The sequence below is a fragment of the Myotis lucifugus genome, unplaced genomic scaffold (assembly GCF_000147115.1).
Source record: "Myotis lucifugus unplaced genomic scaffold, Myoluc2.0 scaffold_76, whole genome shotgun sequence".
NCBI lineage: Eukaryota > Metazoa > Chordata > Mammalia > Chiroptera > Vespertilionidae > Myotis > Myotis lucifugus.
Genome location: NW_005871124.1, coordinates 3,904,498 through 3,920,828, shown reverse-complemented (window position 1 = coordinate 3,920,828; position 16,331 = coordinate 3,904,498). Strand labels below are relative to the sequence as shown.

Below are 16,331 nucleotides of genomic sequence, written 5' to 3'. Positions count from 1 at the left end.
TCGTGCATGGGGGTGTGTCCCTCAGCCCAGCCTGCACCCTCTCCAATCTGGAACCCCTTGGGGGATGTCCGACTGCCTGTGGGATCAGGCCTAAACCAGCAGTCGTTCATCCCTCTTGCAATCTGGGACCACTGGCTCCTAACCACTCACCTGCCTGCCTGCTCACCCCCAACTGCCCCCCTGCTGGCCTGCTCGCCTCCAACTGCCCCCCCCGCCGGCCTGCTCACCCCCAACTGGCCCCCCTTGCAGCCTGCTCACTCTCAATGCACTCCACTCCTGCTCTGATAGCTGCCCTCCCCTCCTGGCCTGATCGCCCCTAACTGCCTCTGCCTTTGGCCCTGCCACCATGGCTTTGTCCAGAATGTCTCCTGGAAGGTCTCCTGGTCTAATTAGCATATTACTCTTTTATTAGTATAGAGGATCATTGATTTGTAAAATTTAGGCATCAGATGATGTGGGAAACTGATATAGGGTTGAGCCTCAGACTGACCTGCTGGCAAAGTCACAAACAAGTCCCAGCTTAGAGGGCTCAGTCCTCTTAGCATAATTAGGCTTGACCTTATAACACTCCCCAGATCTTACCTGGGAAGCTAATGGGCTGAGGGAAGTGCAGGGAGTGTAAACATGATCAAAAGAGGTGAAACTCACAAGAACTGTAACTATGGTAACCACTGCCTTGTTTACCTCAGACTATAAAAGGTCGGTGCGGACTGAGCACGGGTGGAAGTCCTTCCTCTTGAGTTGGACTTACCCGCCTGGCCCCCCAATATTCCTAAATTATCTCTTGTCTTTTCTATCTCATTTGTGTGCGGCTCCTCTTCCAGATATTGAACCCTGAACCACGCAGGACGTGGAAGGAAACATTTACGACAAGATGATATAGAATAATTTTCAGGAAGTGAGAGTCTTATTTAAATAACATGTGATTATCACTGATTCCAAATATGTCCCTGCTTAGGAAGATTTGACTTTGCTTTATATAGGATTATGTGTTATATACACATTAAACAAAAAACGAAGTAAAATTCTGACTGATAAACACAGTACTAAACATGTAGTAATTGTTCCATATACAACAGATGAGTTGTGGACCTTAAAGAAAAAAATGTGATTGAAGAAGAAATATTGCTCAATGGTGTATTTTTTTTGTTCTCTCCCTGAGTACCTGCATATAGAAAACTGATGTTAAGAGCAGGTGAAGCAAATTTTAATGGCCAAGGAATGATTTAAAAATAGGACATTTATAATAGGCCATAACACCTTCTTGTAATTACTCATCTATGTAAGGACTTCATAATGTATTAACCATAAGGGAAAGACTCCAAACATTTGCAACTCAAAACATTTAGGCTGTTTCAGGTACAATAACTATTTAAACACACACACACACACACCCTCAAACCCCAAATATATGTTATACAATGCTATTAATAGGTCTTTGCTTTAGATATTAAGAAACTGGAATGATAACAACTTATGAAGAAAGTAAAAAGCACTCATGGGAAAAAATATTATTCTGAGTTCAGAAAAGAGTTAACATAGAACGCCTAACTGGTTATCCATAGAAAGGCCTGCTTATGAATTTGGCCCTTGGCTGAAGTCTGGGAACGTAGATTTCAGGAGCATTCTACCATTTCCAGAACTGAAGAGTGTGGCTCACTGTGCATAAACTGTTTGTACAAGCAGTAAGTTTATGCTAAACACCTGCTTTCCTTCTGGGAGTCTGGAATTTGAGTACATGCCAGGCAAGGGGTGCCTACGTGACCGGCTCCCACTGGAAATCCGGTGCTGAATCTCTAAGCTTCCATAGTTGGCAACATGTTACATGTGTTGTCACACTCACTTATGATTCTACTGAGAGAGGACTCTTGGAAAATTGCCCCTGGTGTCCCCGGACTTCACCCTGCGTGCCTTTCCCCTTAGCTCAGCGGTTCTCAACCTGTGGGTCGCGACCCCTTTGGCGGTCGAACGACCCTTTCACAGGGGTCGCCTAAGACCATTCTGCATATCAGATATTTACATGACGATTCATAACAGTAGCAAATTACAGTTATGAAGTAGCAACGAAAATAATTTTATGGTTGGGTCACAACATGAGGAACTGTATTTAAAGGGCCAGAAGGTTGAGAACCACTGCCTTAGCTGATTGTGTCCTGTGTCCTTTCACTGTGATAAATCTTAACCATGAGTATAATTATATGCTGAGTCCTGTGAGCACTCTCAGTAAATCATTGAACCTGGGGTGGTCTTGGGGACCCCGCCACACCCTCGAACAACAAATGTGGATGCTTCTATGACCTTACTTGAAAATTATTTTACTTAATAGTCTCAGATCCTCTCCCAGCATATCTGCCTCTTTGAAATGCTGCAAATATCCAGTCCAAAAGGTGAAGGGATTAAGCAAATGAAAACAAAACATAACAAAACAAAACAAAACAAAACAAAACAAAACAAAACAAAAACCCTCATAGACACAGACAACGGTATGGTGATTACCAGAGGGAAGAGGAATGAGGGAGGTAGAAGAGGGTGCAAGGGAGGATAAATGGTGATGGAAGGAGACTTGACTTGGGGTGGTGAACACACACTACAATATACAGATGAGGTATTATAGAACTGTACACCTGAAATCTGTATAATTTTATTTTCCAATGTCACCCCAATAAATTCAATAAAAAATAATAAAACCAATCTCATTGCTACATACATAGTTCTACAAAACAAAATACAGTTGACCCTTAAACAGCATGGGTTTGAAGTGCGTGGCCCACTTACGTGTGGATTTTTTTCAATAAATACTGTAAATATATTTTCTCTTCCTTATGATTTTCTTAACGTTTTCTTTTCTCTAGCTTACTTTATTGTAAAAATGAAGTATAGAACACACACAGCACAAAGTATTTGTTAATGGCTGTTTATGTTATCTGCAAGGCTTCCAGTCAATAGTAGGCTACCAGTAATTTTGGAGTGTCAAAGATTATACTCAGATTTTCAACTGTGTGGGGGTTGGTGCCCCTAAACCTTACCTTGTTCAAGGGTCAAATATATAGTTAGAAGTTGAAATATCTCCAAATTAGCCAACTGGTTCTGTTTAAACTTAAAGTATCTAAATATTGTAACAATGAAAAAGTCTATAGGTATGTGCAGCCCTTTGGGGATATTCTGTTTTGATATCAAGATACCTGACTCACTTTTTCAAAAAGTGAGATTTCCTTTTCTACCTGACAAATCCTTGCTCAGCCTTCAAGGTTCAGTTAAGATGTTACTTCTTCAGTGCAGCTTCTAAACTGCTCCAGGGTAAGTGGTGTACAGGATGATACTCCAACCAACTGAGCCACACTGGCTAGGGTTTGATTATTATTATTATTAATCATCATTATCATTGAGTTTTTAGTATTACTATAAAAAGTACAAGTCCTGGAATTTTGAAAATATGAAGTTGAGAATCACTGTTCTAGCTCTTGCTAGAACTAGTGTGGAGCCAGACAGTATCTCATCTTTTTAGAAACTGATCAAATATTACCACAGAGGAAGTGGCAAAGAGCTAACGGTTGTAGTACTTCAATGTAAAATACTACACAGATGTTACAAAGAATGAGGTCATGTGTTGACATGAAAACTTGTCCAATATATTTTGAGTTCTAATGGGTTACAAAACAATGTATACGATCCCAATTTATGTTAAAAAAACAAAACACTAACCTTCATTTTCTAAAATACTGTTTACTTAAAAAAAACTTAATGGCAAAACGTTGACAACTGTTGGAGCTGAGTGGTGGGTAAATGGCGATTCATCACCCTGTTCTCTCTACTTTTATATACATTTAAAATTTCCCAAATAAAAAAGGGTGTTTTTTTCTCCTTGAAAAAACAAAACAAACCAGATAACAAGAAAGCAATATTGGCCAGTGGTGCTAGCTCTTAAAAATCAGCAAGGAGCCCTACTTACCAAGTACAGTGGCCCTTTCTCCGAAAACTCTGCAGCGTGTGAATCTGTTGCCTTCTTGCTTCATGAGACTTTCTTTGCTTTCTAGGGCACCTTTCTGTACTTTCATGTCTCGCTTTCCTTTTCCCTTGCACCCTTTAAATATGCTCCTCCACTCATATTCTGTCCATGGCCTTCTTTTCTTTCTATTTCTTCCTTTGGAAAACAAGATACCTAACAACTACCAAGCATTTGCTATTTAATTTAATCCTCAAATTATTATACAGGTAGTAGTATTATTCCCATTTTGAAGATGAGGAAACTGAGGCACAAAGAGGTTAAGTAAGTAGTCCAAGATCACATAGCTCATAAGGGGAGAGGCTAGGATGGACAGCCTGGCTCCAGAGTTCAGATTCTTAACTACTCCAGCACTCTTTCTAGAAAGTATCACAAAGTAAGAACCTTTGGTTCAGGGTGTGGAACTCAATAGCAGTAGAGTGCTGTGGCTGGAAGAACTAAGAATTGCAATTGTGTGAATTCCTCAAAGAGATCTCAAAATCAGTTTACTTATAACAAAAACCACCCTTTGCTCTAAAGTTGTGAGTCCAGGTAACTGAAAAACATCTTGGTAACACTGCCCCCAAGCGAATTCCCCCATGATTATCCTCTATCTGGTATTGATGCTATTATAATGATGGAGGCTTCACTGATGACATAATTGAACGCTGTACTGTATTTGTCCAAAGTGACCTTTTAACTCTCCATTTACCCTTGGTGTGATGGACATATTACAACCATTGTGTATTTCACACCGCTGGGCACATTGTCATCTTTTGTGAAAAATATTACAGAATAAATGAACACATTTCTGCCAGATTGTAAGTATCTGAAAAACAGGCGCCATGGCTCTCCTACATTGCATTATGTAAGGTACCCACTAAGCAATCCTTCAATTAGGTGCATCTCTTAAATTCCATTGATTGGAATCAAACTTTTTAGATGGGCACATTTGAATGCAGTGGAAAGCTCATTTCAGGATTTAAGGAATATTTGCATCACTTTTAAGGAGCTTATTAAATTCTAAAAGGAGCCAATTTAAAAGCCTTTTATTGAACCAAGAGCAAAAGTAATGAAAACCAATTTTGCAAAGTTAAAAAAACAGTGAAGCTCTTAATAATAATTGTTTTTGAACTCCCCATTGCTTAATTCAAGTACATTTCGTTTCTGAATAAAACTTTTCTTTCCTCTTGGGAACTCTCTAACCATTCCCAAAGTTACACAGTAATTGAAGTTGTTAACTTCTCTGCCAAATTCACATCATCTGCCTGGGAGCCTGAACCACTTTTCAAAGCTCACTAATATTGCTCGTGGTGCAGAAATGTTCATGGATGGTTTAGAATATTCCTGCAGACTCACTTCAGTTTTTTTTCTCAAGTTCAAGTATTATTAAATTTCATTTGTTTTACTAGACATAGCATGTGTAGTCCAACTGTATTGTTATGAAATGATTTCAGGCTATCTGGATTGTTATATTCTCCATGTTATATGTCTCCATCATTGCATCAGTTTCCATGTGGTGGGACTCTGGGGGATTTGCAGCTGTCTTCTTTGTACTTTAATGTATTCCCTGTCAGTTTTTAAAATAAAGAGCATTTCTCATTTTTTTATAAATCAATATGTCATTACTTGATTTAAAGAAATTTTACTTTTTGTGTTTCATATTCAGTTCAAACAATGTCTACTGAGCTTCTACTCTGTGCTAAGATGCAATGCCGAGTAAGATGGGGTCTGTTTCCTTAAGGAGTTTTCCTCTCAGTTGGAGAGAAAAACACATTACATGGACAGAAATATGTATGCTGGTGGTCTGTGCAGGGGCCTATGGGAACAAAGAGTACTCTTAGGAAAGAGAACCAGGGTCTGACAGAGAGGACAAATAGTAACAGACCAAGAAGACAGGGGCAGGAAAGGCAAAGGGAACAGCATGAGCAAAGGTATATTGTTATTCATTAGTGATCCCGGTGAGGCCTTCGCTTTAAAAAATAAAATATACAGTGTTAACTTTCTGCTCAAGATAAATCATTTTTATGATGTATCACCTTAGTCCATGAATTCCATCGATTATTCAACATTAGACTTTGTAAAGGGGGAGCTGTGTGCTGAATCCAAGCTCCACGTGTGTTATTTGTGCCTGATGAGTAAACAAATGAACCAGTAAACACCAAAGATTTTACATTAGAATCTGGATTGCCAATTCTCTTAAAAATTAGAAAATAGGACAATACTATATTTCCATGTGGTAGCACTCAGTTAGATGCAAATAAGTGGTGGCTGCCTGTTTGGTTTAGGACTGTTTATTATAAAAACTTCACACAATTTCAAAGCTAGAAGAGCATAATGAGCTCTCAGATACCCATTGTTGAAAATTCAGCGATTATCGACTGATGGCCAATTTTGTTATGTCTATTTTCCCTGACCCTGGATTATTTTGAAGCAAATCCCAGGCACTATATAATTTTATCCATAAGTATTTTAGTATTTACTTCTAAAAGATAAGTACTTTTTAGAAAATGTAGTCACAATGTTATTGTCATATCTAAAACAATTTAACAGTAATTCCTTAATATAATCAAATACCCACTCATTATTCAAAATGTCTCCATTTTCTCAACTTTGTTTTACAGTGTGTTCAAATAAGAATTCAAATAAGGCCCTTACATTGCACATACTCGATAAATTTCTTAAATCTCTGAGATCTAGTAGTGAGATCTACACCAGCACTATCCAAAAATTTTATCCAATGTGGTAGCTACTAGCCATATATGGGTATTGAGCTCTTGAAATGTAACCAGTGCAACTGAGAAAATGACTTGTTAATTTTACTTAATTTTTGTTAATTAAAAATGTTTGCAAACAGCTTTTTGGGGATAAAACTCACATACCACAGGTACACCTTTTAAAGTATACAATTTGATGGCTTTTAATATATTCAGAAGTTGTACATTGACCACTATTTATCCCAAAACATATCTCCCCTAAAAGAAACTGATTAGCAGTCACTCCCCATTCTGCCTGCTCCCAACCCCTAGCAACCAACCACTAATCTACTGACTTTCTCTATAGGTTTGCCTATTTTGGATATTTCATATGAGGAAATCATACAATATGTAGCTTTTTGTGTGTTGCCATTTTCACTTTGTATAATGTTTTCAAGGTTCCTCAACTGATGCAACATGTATTAGTTCATTCATTCCATTTTATAGCCAAATAATGCTCCATTGTACGCATACACATAGTTTGCTTATCTATTCATCAATGAATGAACATTTGGGCTATTTCCACTTTTTGACTATTGTGAATAATGTTACTATGAACATTCATGTACATGTTTTTTTTGTAGACATGTTTTCAAGTCTCTTAACTATATACCTATGGATGAAATTTCCGGGTCATATGGTAATTCTGTGTTTAACTCTTTGAGAAACTGCCAAATGGTTTACCAAAACAGATGCAACATTTTACATTTCCATCAGCAATGTTCTAAATTCTCCACATCCTTACCAACACTTGTTATTGCTCATCTTTTTGAGTATAAGGTATAGTCAAAAATCAATTGACTATAAATTTAAGAGTTTATTTCTGGACTTGAAATTTTCTTCCATTGATCTGTATGTGTATCCTCATATGAGTACCACACTGCTTTGATTATTGTAGCTTGGTGGTAAGTTTTGAAACTGAGAAGTGTGAGACCTCCAATTTTGCTCTCATTTTTCAAGATGGTTTAGTTCTCAACCTGTGAGTCGCGACCCCTGAAAATACATCCTGCATATCAGATGTTTACATTACGATTCATAACAGTAGCAAAATTACAGTTATGAAGTAGCAATGAAAAGAATTTTATGGTTGGGGGTCACCACAACATGAGGAACTGTTTTAAAGGGTCGCGGCATTAGGAAGGTTGAGAACCACTGGTTAGACTATTCTGAGTCCTGGCATTTCTATATGAATTTTCAGATCAGCTTTACCATTTCTGCAAAACATGCATTTAGAATTATGATAGTGATTGCATTGAATTTAGATCAATTTGAAGAGTACTGCAATATTAACTATATTAAATATTCCAATCTATGAAACGAATATATTTATTTAGATCTTCTTTAGTGTCTTTCACTGACATTTTGTAGTTTTCAGTGTACAAGTCTTCCACTTCTTTTGTTAAACCTATCTCTAAGTATTTTATTCTTTTTTATGCTATTGTAAATAAAATTGTTCTCTTAATTTCATTTTCAAATTGTCCACTGTTAATGTCTGCAAATAAAATTGATTTCTGTTTATTGATCATATGTCTTGTAACCTTATTAAACTTGTTTGTTATTTCTAATAGGTGTGTGTGTATGTGTGTGTATGTTTTCTTTAGAATTTTCTATACACAAGGTCACATCTTCTGTGAATAGATAATTTTACATTTCATTTTCAATGTGGCTGCTATTTACTTATTGTCTTATTGCCTTGGCTAAAACCTCCAAAAGTGGCTTTTCCTGATCTTAGGGAGAAAGTATTCAATATTTCACCATCAAGTGTAATGTTAGCTGTGGTTGTTCATGTATGGCTTTTATTAGGTTAAAGAAGTTCCCTTCTATTCCTAGGTTGTTGGATTTTTAAAATTAAAACAAGATGCTGGATTTTTTCAAATGCCTTTTCTGTGTCTATTGAGATGATCTCATGATTTTTGTCTCTTATTCTATTAATATGGCATATTACATTGATTGATTTTTAGATGCCAAACCAACTTTGTATTCTTAAAATAAATTCCACTTGATCATGGTGAATAATCCTTTTTACATATTGCTGGATTTGGTTTGCTAGTATTTTGTTGAAGATTTCTATGTTTCTATTCATCAAGGACATTCATAACTTTTCTTTTTTTGTGTGATGCCTTTATCTGGTTTTGGTGTCAGGGTAATACTGGCCTAATAGAATGAGTTTGGAAGTGTTCCCTTCTCTTCTATTTTTTGCAAGTGTTTGTGAAGGATTGGTGCTAATTCTCCTTTTAAATGGTTAGAATGAGGACTGAAAATGTGGATGCAACCCAAGTAAGCACAAAATAACAAAGAGTGTCAGCTTTCAGGAGCTTAGAGGAATGGGGCAGTGATATTTGTGAGGACCTCAGGACAAGGGAGACTTGAGAGGCAAGGCTTCAATGGAGGAGTAAAGGAAATTCCCACAGAATTACGGTCAAGGGCACTCCCTCCTGCGGCCAAGGTCTCTTACATCTTGTCGGAAGGCTCTAGATTGCTGGGTGCCCTCATGGCTCAAAAGAAAATTTCCAGCTGGGCAAATATTTCCTTGCTCATAGGCCAGTTTGAGCTTGTTCAGAAGTGGTAGGTCAGCCGACCTCCCCTGTGCTTTGTTCATCCACGGGTATGTGTGACAGATTCTTTGAACATAAATAACAGTGCTTCCCAGTGTTGGTCCTGACACGCCCCAAAGCGTCTTCAGTTATTTCAGGGGGCGTCTAGTTTACTTTCAATTTATCTGAAAAAGAGATACATGCCATTTCAGATGGTCCTTTGTGGCGGATGTGTCAGGGGAGGTGCAATGGGGAGGTAGGTGTCATGGAAAGTAAACAAAGCAAGAAGATACATTGCAAGTTACAAAAGACTGAGAATCTCATACCTGGGTTGTTTAGAAGTATTCAGTCTGTCCTAATCACTGGCTTATCCCTGTTTGAAAGAGGTCCTGCTACATCAGAGTAGATGCTCAATAAATATTTCTTAAATGAAAAACTATTGAATCAACCCTGGCTGGTGTAGCTCAGTTGTTTAGTTGGTTGGGGGTCCTCTGATGCGCCAAAGGGTGGTGGGTTCAGTTTTCAGTCAGAGCATATGCTCAGGTTTTGGTTTCCATCCTGGTTGGGGCCCATACAGCAGGCAACCAATCAACATCTCTCTCTCTCTCTCTCTCTCTCTCTCTCTCTCTCTGTCTCTCCTCTCTCTGTCTCTCCTCTCTCTTTCTCCCTTACTCTCTTTAAAATCAATGGAAAACATATCCTCAGTGAGGATTTAAAAAAAAGAGAACCCATTAAATCAATACCGTAATATAAAACTCTATGTGTGTATGGGAGAATAGACAGTATGTGGGGAGTACCTACGGAAATACAAAGGTGGAAGTATCAGCGCGCCCAAAAGAGGTAGCATGTGCGAACAGGCAGGGTAATAGATGGATGTGTTATGGCAGCCTGGGCTCCTAGATTTTTTCAGACAGCACTAATTTAAAATATTCTGTTCTGTCATTTTTTTAAAAAAAGAAAGTCATTCTTATTAGAATTGTTTTTTCTGTTTGGAAATTATCCTCACTGTGGAAGGCAGAGCCCTTGTGTGTGTAGAGTGTTGCTGTGACTGGACAGTAGTCAGTGTGTGATATAGCATCTTAGAGAGGACGCTGGGCTAGACATCAGAGGGCGGGAGGCCCAAACTCTACAACTTGCCACATAGGCGAGATCACCAGAAACATTTATAAACACACGAGGGAACAACTCACCATGAAGGGAGTCAGAACACAGGAAAGAGGACAAGTGGCACCCTGTGAACATAAAAGAGTAGAACTATTGGTTAAGGATTCTAATCTAAGTATGTTTAAAATGATTAAAGAGCTAACATAAGCAAGAGAAATTAAAAGTAAAGAGAGGATCCTATTTAAAAGAAAGAGCATACAGATTTAAAAGAACAAATAAAACTTCTGGAAGGAAAAGTTCACGTTTTGAAATTAAAATTTCCATGTACTGGCTATAATAACTTTTAAAAATGTAATATTACTTGGTAAAATTGAAAATGTTCAATTCTTTTAAGATGTTATAATTACAAAAATAAACACTAGAACAAAATGCAAGCTTTCCTAGATAGAAAAAGAAATTTATAAATTTATAAATTATAATAGCAAAGAATACACATCATGAACAAAAATATATGTCATCAATAAATGTGAATGGGCTTAACTCATATACTAAGAAGAAAATATTTTCAATATGGCTCACAAAGCAAGACCCAACTATATGTGGTGTACAGGAGATATATCTAAATCAAAAGGATTCAGACAGGTCAAAAATAGAGGCATGTGCAAATGGAAATGATAAGTGATTCTTTATATCAGACAAAGTAGAATTCAGGCAAAAAATAAACATGATGAAAAAACATTACTTTATAATACTAAAGGCCAATTTCACAATGTAGGTATAACAATTATGAAAATCCATGCATCAAATAACTGTCCTTAAAAAAGCAGAGACTACAGATGCAAGGAGATACAGATAGAAACAGACTGCTAATAGGAGACTTTAACATTCCATTTCCAGTGCAGAACAGATTAAGTGGCAGAAATATAAATAAGGATATGGAAGAAATAAACAACATAATCAATAGAGTAGATCTCATTGATCTATGCTAAACTTAAAACCTAATAATAAAGAATGCATCTTCTTTCTCAACTGCACATGGAATAGTGACAAAAATTTATCAAATATTAGTTTACAAAGAATCCTATATAATAAAAGCGTAGTATGCAAATTGTCCTCTCGACCTGGAGTTCTTCTGGGAGTTTGACCAGGGGGTGGGGCCGGCCAGGGGAAGGGAGGGAGGCCCTGGCCAGCAGCAGTCAGCCGGGGGAAAGGAGGGAGTAACTGGCCAGCCGCTGCTAGCTGCTACGGGCCCTACCAGTGCACACATTTTGTGCACTGGGCCTCTAGTGCACAAATAAGTTCTTTTGGAACAATCTCTATATATAAAAGCCTAAGTGATTGTTTGACCGTTCAACCAGTAGCTATGATGCCACTGACCACCAGGGGTCAGACGCTGAACGCACAGGCATGGAAACATGGAACAGAATGATGAATCTCAGAGGGAAGGGTGGAGGGTGGGAAGACATTAACCAAAGATCTTATATGCATACTAGAGGCCCAGTGCATGGATTCGTGCACTGGTGGGGTCCCTTGGCTTGGCCTGCAGGGATTGGGCCAAAACCCGCTCTCGAACATCCCCTGAGGGGTCCCGGATTGCGAGAGGGTACAGGTTAGGTCGAGGGACCCCACTGGTGCACAAATCTGTGCTCTGGGCCTCTAGTGAAAATCTTATATAATAAAAGCCTAATATGCAATTTGTCCCTTTGGGCAGTTGTTGGACTGGGAGTTTGACTGGGACACCAGGAGTTCTACCACTCGCCATGACGTGCGCTGATCACCAGGGTGCAGTGCAGAATATGGTGGGCATCGGTGAAGTGCTGCGACCTCTTGCTGGCTACCTTGGGGCAGGGGTGATGGGGATGGAGGTGGGGTGAGAATGTGGGTTGTCCACTGAGCTCGCTCTCACTCCCCCTGCTACCCTCCTCCAGGACGCCAGGGCTCCCATGCCAGGGAAGCCTCCACGCTCAGGTGCCGAGTGCCCACGAGGAGCCCACCCCGCACCTGCATGGCCTCTTCCAGGTGAGCCAGGCTGCAGCTGATGGGACCACAAGGGCTGGTTGGGATCCCCATGGATTTGTGCAGGAGCTGGTCTATGAGGCCGGCCTGGAAAGAGCACACTGCCTGCCCAGCTTCCGTGTGGTGCTGCTGGGCAGTCCAGAGGCCCATGCTGCACCCTGGCTCATGGCTCACTGCATCTCCATGTGGGGACTTGGGTGCTGTGACTTAGGCGGAGGGGGGTGTGTGGGGGCCCTGGGGGTTCAGGTGCTGCCAAGGGCCCAGAGGTCAGCTGGGACCTGTCCTTCCATGCCAGACGCTCGCACTTCGATTGCCGGCCAGGCCTAGGGATTGCACATGTGCACAAATTTCATGCACCGGGCCTCTAGTATAATAATACTTTCTATCACAGTGCAAGAAAACCAGAATTTAAAAAAAACCAAAGAGCTCTTCCAATTAGAAATTTGAAAAATTCTATTAAACAGCTCTTGGGTGAAAGGAAAAATATGAGTCAAAATTACAGAATATCCACCCTCCCCCCAAAAAAAACCCATACACATGCAAATAATGAAAACACTACATATCAGAGACTATTGGATAGATTTAAAGTACAGATCAGAGGAAAATTCATAGACTTCAACACATCATGACTGACTTATTTCACTTCACATAATGTTCTCAAGGTCCATCCATATTGTTGCAAATGGTGCTATTTCATCCTTTCTTATGGCTGAGTAGTATTCCATTGTGTATATGTACCACCTCTTCTTTATCCAGTCCTCTATCACAGGGCACTTTGGTTGTCTCCATATCTTGGCCATCTTGAATAGTGCTGCAATGAACATAGGGGTGCATATCTCTGCAAATACATGTTTTCAAGTTTTTTTTGGTATATACCTAGGAGAGGGATTTCTGGGTCATATGTTAACTCTATTCTTAATTTTTTGAGGAATCACTAGATTGCTTTCCATAGTGCCTGTACTGGTCTTGTTGTGGTTGCCACAGGGAAGGGGGTGGGGGAGTGGGGAGTGAAGGGGGCCTAATATATGGTGACGGAAGAAGATTTGACTTTGGGTGGTGGGCACACAGTGCAATATATAGATCTTGTATCACAGAAATCTATACCTGAAACATATATGATCCTATTAACAATGTCATCCCAATAAATTTAATAAAAAACACATCAATAAAAAGAAAAGAGTGAAAATGAATGAATTTTATCAACCTAAAAAGCGAGAGAAAGAAAAACAAATGAGCCAAAAGAAAGCACAGGAGAGAAAACAATAAAGGTAAAAGCAGACAAATAATGGACATTAGGTAAAGAAAACAGTAGGCTCAAGTAACAAGTAAACTTTTGGTTCTTTGAAAAAAGTAACAAAACATATAAATCACTAGTAAAATTAATCAAACAAAAAAGGGAGCGCCCTGGCTGGAGTGTCTCATGCACCAAAAGGTCCTCGATCCCGATCCCTAGTAGTGAGTGTGCAGGAGGCAGCCCATTGATAATTCTCTCTCACATTGATCTCTCTCTCTCTCTCTCTCTCTCTCTCTCTCTCTCTCTCTTTCTCTCTCTCTCTCTCCTCCCCTCTTCCTTCCTCTAAAATCAATGAAAATATTTTTAAAAGGGATAAACACACCTACAAAATCAGAAAGACAAAAAGAAGTAGACAAGGATGGAGCAAAAAAGTTAATGTGACCTACAAATGGGAACAGACTGTTTTTCAAATGAATAACAAGGAGGAGGAGAGGAGGGGGAACAGACCTTAGTCATTTGGGAACACACTATTTTGATTAAGTACATTAAGACTAAAGAACAAAACCTGAAAACAAATACTGAACCCTAGCTAGTAGGTTTGTTTGTCACAATGACACGAGTTAGTTATTCTGAAACTGTTTTTGAGGTCTTTTAGTGTGAGCAAACAAGTAAATATTTTGACAGTAATTGGATTCAGGTTTCTCACTGTTTGAGAAGGGCAATATACAGATATGGAAAGGGCAACTGGGGCCTGTAGTCTATTGTATAAACTCATGGGTTTTAATATGCCTGTTTCTACATATATCTATGTCTATCTATAGAAAAAACAGGAAGATCTCTCTATCTACATATGCATATCTACATCTACCTATATTTATAGGTATCTCAAATATCTTGTAGTGACGGAGCACATGGAAATGCTTGAAAAATGAGAGAAGGAGAGAGGAGTCACCTTAGAAAGACTTCCACTGACCAAATGTGCGATAATTTTAGCAGGAAAATTAATAATAATATCATAATCCACTGAAAAAATAAGAATCTGTAGACCATTCTGAATAAATGAATGAATCAAAAAATAGAGAGAAAGAAAAATTTCTTCCTTGTAGAAGAATGCCAACTAATACATGTAGAAGGATTAGAGTTCAGAAATCACCATTTGGCAGCCATCATGGTAATAAATGATTTGGGCAAAATTCTCAATTGATGCTAGTAGTTTATTGAGAACTTTGGTATTTACATAGCCTCAAAATATCTCCTCACGAAACTCTTATTAATTGGAAACAATAATAACTTTATAACGGGCAAACTTGGCATACACCACCACCTTAACTGAGTGGTTAAAGTTTTTACCATTGATGGTTAAAATACACATTATGTAGCTGCTCCTTTGGTGATTGAGAGGGACACAGCATTCCTCTTGTGGTGTTCCTGCTGAAAAGCCATAAACAAAGAGCCGTTTGGACCAGATTCTAATTTTTTAATTAATTTTTTTTTTTGCTAAAAAGAACATTTTGGGGATAATCGACAAAATTTGAGTATTTTAGATTAGAAAACAGTATTTCATTAATACTGATTTTCTAATTTTGGTGATTATATTTCATTTATGTAAGAGAATATCCTTGTTATTATTAAGTATACACTGAAATATTTAGGGGGTAAAGGCGCATGTGGTCTATTTACTCTAAAATAGAAAAAATATGTAGAGAGAGGCAATGATGAAACAAATGTAGTAAAATAAAAAAAATTGGGGAATCTGAAGTGTAAACAGTTCTTTATACTCTTCTTGTAACTTTTCTGTTGGTTTGAAATGATTTCAATTTAAAAAGTAACAAAAATATTTAAAAATATTTGTAAGAACATGTAGGTGAATAATTTTGTTCTATAGGCTTTTTGATTTCACAAAGTACAAATCGTAATGGGGAAGAATGATCTACTTGAGTAGAGTAAAATGACACATTCATGTACAATAAAGGACTCTAAGCAGAGGAGTAACAGGTGCATCATGAATGACAGGAGATGGCTCTGGAGGCAAGATCAGTTTGAAAAGAAATTGAAAAAAAAAGAAAAGAAAACCAGGGCGGAAATAATGGAGCCTCAACTGACACAGGAGGTAGTGACTGAGAGATCCCAGCCTACCCACCCGGTAGGACTCGGGGAGGGCTTAGCTGTAGGTGTGGGGAGAGGAATTGAGGGAGCTGCTGGCCTGTGCATCTTGGGTGTATGATGGAGGGACAGGGGCAGCGTTTTGTGCCCCCCGCCCCGCCCCTGGTCAGCCTCATTGGATCAGGAAGGAAGACCTTACACATGTTTAGTTCAAATATAAAATGGACAGAGGAAGGACTAAGGATGGGCTTTCATGGGGGGGGGGGGAGGGGAGAAAGAGGGACCAATGAGGTCTGTGTGGCTTTGAATTCATCTGGAAAGTTTTAATTACAAAATAAAACCGGATGAAGATGTAACGTTTACTGGTGTTACATTTCTGTGAGCGCACAGGTGTCATACGTGTCCTATGATTTGCTGCACTTTTCTGTGCATCTGAACTAAATGTCATAACCACATGGCGAAGCATGTTGGGACCAGATTCCGAGGAGCTGCAGGCCATGGAAAGCTTTGAGCTCCATCACGGGGTTAAAGCAGAAAGCGGAGGGCGGGGGACGGAGTGCTTGCAAGTCTTTGTGTGCGCGGAAGGCTTAGGGAGAGAAAGC

At 39.0% G+C, this 16,331-nt stretch overlaps 1 protein-coding gene across 1 annotated transcript in view; it reads left to right on the top strand.

Moving 5' to 3' along the window:
- The first annotated feature begins 12,136 nt into the window (after positions 1–12,136).
- EFHC2 (EF-hand domain containing 2) overlaps positions 12,137–16,331 on the top strand; it is a 156,815-nt gene continuing 152,620 nt past the window's right edge. The window contains exon 1 of the mRNA XM_014457422.2: positions 12,137–12,241. Coding sequence (XP_014312908.2) covers positions 12,137–12,241 — 105 coding nt within the window. The remainder of the gene's footprint in view (positions 12,242–16,331) is intronic.